The 5,834-nt window shown below is 41.0% G+C and overlaps 1 protein-coding gene across 1 annotated transcript; it reads right to left on the bottom strand.

Annotated features, from left to right (window-relative positions):
• Nucleotides 1-971: 971 nt before the first annotated feature.
• On the bottom strand, nucleotides 972-2,125 carry LOC147452941 (uncharacterized). Its single transcript, XM_086519319.1, has 2 exons — nucleotides 1,780-2,125; nucleotides 972-1,186 (listed from the first exon to the last, which is right to left on the bottom strand). Exons 1-2 carry the CDS (start codon nucleotides 2,123-2,125, stop codon nucleotides 972-974), a joined length of 561 nt encoding a protein of 186 aa, XP_086375445.1.
• Nucleotides 2,126-5,834: the final 3,709 nt, after the last annotated feature.

Raw genomic sequence — 5,834 nt, 5'->3', positions numbered from 1 at the left:
ATATATGCTTTCACCCATGTATTAAGCTGGTGCTTTTGTAGGAGAGATGTTTCATGAGGAAGAGAATGGGCTCTACAAAGGTCCTTTATTTAGTAGTTGAAGGAGTCAAACCTTTAATATTAAGAAAGTAATCACGGAACAACTTTCAAATTCAACTTTATTTAGTAGTCAAACCTTTAATATTAATAAAGCGATCAAGGAACAACTTTTGAATTCAAACGGGCAAAACAACTAGTGTATTCAATTCAACCCCCCCCCCCCCCCCCCCCCCCTCCCCGCCCCTCCCCCCCAAAAGGTTTTAAATGTAGTGGGTATAATCATATTATGTAGCATATCTACGAAAAGATCTCACTGTGTAGAGCAAATATCTATAATCTTTTCTCGAATCGAAGATTGCATATATAAGTTATGGAAGGTCGAAAATCATAGAAGTGTCCATTTCCTTCTATGATTTTCCCATTTCCTTTTGGGGGAGAAAGTGCATCCTTTGACCACTCTTACACCTCTCTTATACACCCGCCATTCTTGCACACATGGCGTATACCTATTCATTCACCTTCATAATCTCATGGAAAATGATGAAGCCCTATTATATCCCATACTCTTAAAAATGCACAATCAGAGGCTCAGTAGCAGGAGCAACTCTTGGAGCTGCCATAAATGATGGTAACTTGGGTGAGGCCTCATCGATCCCATGTTGCAAGACACAAAGTAGCACATGAGGGAGTTACTTCAAGAGAAAGGAGAATTCTGCGAGCATTACAACATGATGTATTTGTAGGAGAGCTCAAAGGCAGTGTGTTGGAGAAAAACACACGGCAACTTGAAAAAGTTGCTAATTGAGATGATAAGTTAGGTACACTAGATGTTAATAGGCGAGACTCAATAACAAAAGAGACTTCTTGAGACGTTGTAAATGATGGTAATTATGGGTGGGGTGGCAATGATCCCATGTTGCAAGACACGGAGCATTACAATATCACATACTTGGAGGAGAGCTCCAAGGTGATGTGTTGGAGGAGAACACAAGCCAACTTGATGAAGTTGCTATTTGTGATCATAAGCTTGGTATCTTTGAAAGCTGGTCCTTTTGTTGGGTAGATCATGTTAATAAGTTGAGGCTCATTAGCAGCTTCAGAGGCATGGAGCTCCATGTTGTAATCAAGCATGGAGTTGTTACTTGCAAGAGAAAATGAGGAGAAGTTTGTGAGCTACCAAATAATACAAAGGAGTCCTTGATTAGCAAGAAATTATAATTAAATGAAGACTAAGCAAAGATTTGTATTAGTGTATTTGTTGTAAGTACTATCTTATATATCTAGAAGCATGTGTCTGAGAGAGATAGAGTCATTTTGCCTCTAAATCCCTCGTTATAAAGATGAAAACTGAAAATAGAAGTAGTAGAATTGTAGAAAAAGGTCAGAGTTGCTCACATTTATCATTAATCATGATTAGTTTTTCAATTAGAACATGTTTAAGATCATTGACTTGCTCAAAGACAGTTACCAATACTCGCAATTGTCTTGCTTCATTAGTTTGTTGGATGAAGTGTTACATTGTTGGCACCAAGCGTGTTCTTTTATAGATGATGAAGAGGTGTCCTCTTCGTGATAGGTTGTGCCTCATGGGGTGAGTCACAACTCTTCACTATTAACTAACCTTAGTCTAAGACCTTAGTTGGTCTTATTACAAGATTCCTACAAGAATATTCCAAATTTTGTGTTTGCGGAGGGGGGAGAGAGAGAGAGAGGTATATTGTACCTGCAGTGGCAAGCTCGGCAGGAAGGTCGTAGCTATGGCTGCTGTTGCACGCAGATGCCGATGAGGTCTCTGCCTCATGTGCGTGATTTGCAACATGGAGGAGGCCCGTGTGCTGATGCACCATCTCCCTGAAATTGAGCTTGTTGGCAGACAGCTCTTTGGGCTTCGCCCTCGACTTGCACTTCCTCACTTTCATATGAGCACTACTACTGCCCGAGCCTGCCGGTCTAATTACTATCTCCTCATGCAGCAGCTCAGGCCTTTTGCAGGGTATTACGAAGCAATTGTCAGCTCTATTAGAATTAAGCTCGACGCCACGCAGGCAAGCTGTACTGCAGCTGGCAGCTAGCTTCCTCTTCGCCATCTGCAGCTCCAGAAGCTGCTGCCGATCATGTATTGCAAGGCCAGCATTGAACGACAATTAGCTGGATAGCAGCTTATATAAAGGAAGACAACTACAACAGGAGCATTCGCCTTTGTTGTTTTTAGTGTGAGTGAGTGTGTGTGTGTGTGTGTGTGTGTGAGAGAGAGAGAGAGAGAGAGAGAGAGAGAGAGTATTTTTGGTATGTAATATAATATAATTCAACCTGCGAGCTATGACTTTGAAGAATGACGGGTAACATCAATCCTGCGTCATCCTTGTGACTAATTGACACCACCTTGTCAGGTGGGATCTACGGTCCAACATCTTCGAACGATGTGGACCGTCCATTTATTCTTGAATGTGGACCGTCCATTTATTCTCAAGAATAAAAAGATTCCGATCGGTTGAGTCCTTGCAACTCGAACCCACCACCTACACAACCGGAGGCCACAACTCTCCCATTAAGCTATCGCAAGCTACTTGACATGGAGGTGTGAATTACATAGAATCATATAGCAAAAATGACGGGGTGGAGATCACATGGTGTTCACTTGGAGATCACTTTGGGATGGACGGGGTCACACTGCAATCACTTTGGGATAGTCGGGGTCACACTGTAATCACTTGGTAATGGGTGGGGTCACAAGGTGATCACATGTCGATTGGGATTCACATGGGGATCACTTAGCGGTCACTTGATGTTCACATCAAATCTACTTGGGGTTCACTTTAATTGTGATCACATGGTGATCACTCGGAGATTAAACTGCCATCGGACGGTGCAAAACCGATCCCGCTGTCCCCAATTAATAGGGACCGTAGATCCCACTTGATAGAAGTGGTGTCAATTAGTCACGAGGCTGCGTCATGGTGCCTGGCTGCTTGGATAACGACCCGTCGCCGTGCCTTTGAAAAAACATGAGTGTGAATGACTATTTCTTGACCCATCTTTAATGATAGCAACAACAATAATGTTTACCCAATTGACCTGATTAAACTGCTTCCTATTGTCTTGAATGTACCTTAATGGCTAATTAAATTGGTTGGCTAATCAATTGCTCCCTCTTAATTGGCTAATTAGATTGGTTAATCAGGATAATATGTATCCAATTGTCTAATTATATACCAATTGCTAACTATCCAAAAAATCACAACTCTTCCAAATGGCCAAAAATTCTGCGTCGATTCTTTGTGAGGGACAAAATGCAAAAGGGACACTCTCATTTTAAAACATTTGTTGTCACAATAAGTGTTAGATCATTGTAACAATGAATAATTTACATTAAAATATATTTCAAAAGATTTAAAAAATGATAGATGGAAAAACACTTGAAAAGCATTGTAAGAAATTGAGAAAACAAGGTGAAAACTCACTATGGCGTACATAAGGCTATTGACAAGAAATTCTTAATAAAAAGATTCTTTGAGAAAAATTCTTGAAAAGCATTGTAAGAAATTGAGAAAAAACAAAGTGAAGTTGGACAGGAACCAATGTTCTAGAAAAATCAAAATTCACAAGCATACAAAAATCCCTTTAGAATAGATTCAATGGAAAAAGTTGACAAGGGCTCCAAATTAAATGTCACTTGGTTCAAAACTTTTGTATGCAAACAAGTTATTCCCTCGTTTTCTCTCTCTCTCTCTCTCTCTCTCTCTCTCTCTCTCCCCCCCCCCCCCTTCTTAGCGTTGCAAGTAATGGTTCCTCATATTAGAAGTCCTTGACAACACAGGCCACTTAAACAAGACTTTTGAAAGTTATTTCTCCCCCCGCCCCCACCCAAAAAAAACACAAGGCTAGGGTAAAGGGGCCAACTTAAGGCCACCCAAGCCAGGAGGCGAATTGCTCTCTTTGGTGCATTGTATTCAGCTAGGGAGGGCGCGTTGGAGAGCTAACACGAGAACTATTGGGGAAAGAAGCCATGTCGTGAATCATGGGACACACAGAATGCACGATGCGAAACAAAATTTCATGCGTGTCAAAAATGTCTCTTTATAGGAAGCCAACCAAGGGTATAAAATGAGTAGATACACTAGCAAGTCTCGAGCTTAGGATCCAACGGCGAGGATGATTTGATGTGCTACGCTACCACTCTAGTGCCATCTTCTAGGTGTTTCATTATTGGTGAAAAATGGTTATAGTAATAAGGCCAACGAGTTCCAAAATAGGAACCCTGTTTTTTTCGGCCCCGTTACCCTTGTTGAAAAATTTTCAACACGAACTATAGCTTAGTTGAAGTCGCACAAGATCTCCCCACCTCGAAGTCTCTATTGCTCTTTTGCATTGCCTAACGAGCTCACCCATCACACCCATGATCTTCAAGCTAGTCCATTAATGGGCAACCAGTTTGTCGTGTACCTCGAGCCCTTTCCACTGACCACCTTGCAAGTAAAGCTTGACTAGCCCTCATTAACACAAGAAACACAACAACTTGTTGAGAAAAATTTTAACAAAAATTATAGCTAAAGTCTCTTATGTAGGCCTCATTAACATAGGCTACTTTACACGCCCTTAGATGCAAGCATAGACATATGACACTCCTATGTGTGTGTGTGTGTGTGTGTGTGTGTGTGTGTGTGTGTGTGTGTGTGAGTGAGAGAGAGAGAGAGAGAGAGAGAGAGGATGTAATTATTTGGCGAGCGCTTTTTGAAATCCGACGAGCAGATTTCAAGAAGATTCTTTCTTATTTCTTGTAACATTTAATGGCCTAATAACTTGTGTGTAGCGGAAAATAGCATGAACATAGTGAGCATTTCATTTGAATAGATTCCTAATGAGAATAACAGTGCTTGGGTGGAGAGAGCAACAAAAAGCATAACGCCTAGTTAGATAGCATGAACAATACTTCAAAAGAGAGAGAAATTAAGCTATTGACAACAATTGAGGACCGGATTTGCATGGAGCCGGTCCCCCCTCCAAATGGCTTTGTATTATGGTTTCTCCCATCAAGAGAGACATTCTACAATACAATTCTTTGTGTTCCTTCAATACTAGATAGTGCAATGAAGATGGAAACTTCAAGCACTAAGCAAAACACTTATAAAACACAACATCAATTCCCTCAGGGTCTCAAACTCAAGACCTCACACACCTTCGAAGATGGTGAGAGCTAGTGGGGTATGAGAGTAGATTGAGAGGAAGAAGGAGTAGTCTTACGAGAAAGATGTACATCGACATTGACAAGAAATTTAATCTTTTTTTTTTGTTCATGTGTAAGAGCTCTCTTAAGTTTACCACATTTTTAGATTTTTTGATAGTTAAATAAGATTTGTAGTCATTTAAAGGAGGTATGCAGAAGTTAGTGGAGGATATGGCAACTAGTCATGCTATTTCTGCAGTGGAGGCTGCTACCTGTGGGGCAAAGATAGAGCTAATTCCAAAGAAAGTGTTAAATTATACTCCTTATGATTTTGAGGAGGTTGATAGCTTGTGGCCATATGCAGTAGCCTCAGCCAAAAAAGGGAAGGTAACTAAACAGGTACTACATGAAGCTGGTGATTGCATACGTCATACAACACGTTGGGATGACCTTGTGGACTCTTTATCAGTGCATGCCTATCTTGCAAAATGCTATAACAATGAAGCAATTGTGGAAGAGAAGCGCAGACGTGAGAATGGAGATGTAGGTCCTTCTACTTCAAAGAGGGTTACAAGAGCTAGTGGAAGAAAGGATCCAGGACCTTCTTATGAGGAAGACAACTACAACAGGAG

The sequence above is a fragment of the Adiantum capillus-veneris genome, chromosome 8 (assembly GCF_014529385.1).
Source record: "Adiantum capillus-veneris isolate H3 chromosome 8, ASM1452938v2, whole genome shotgun sequence".
NCBI classification, from domain to species: Eukaryota; Viridiplantae; Streptophyta; class Polypodiopsida; order Polypodiales; family Pteridaceae; genus Adiantum; species Adiantum capillus-veneris.
Note: the sequence above shows the minus strand (reverse complement) of the source record. Positions and strands in the feature narration are given on the sequence as shown.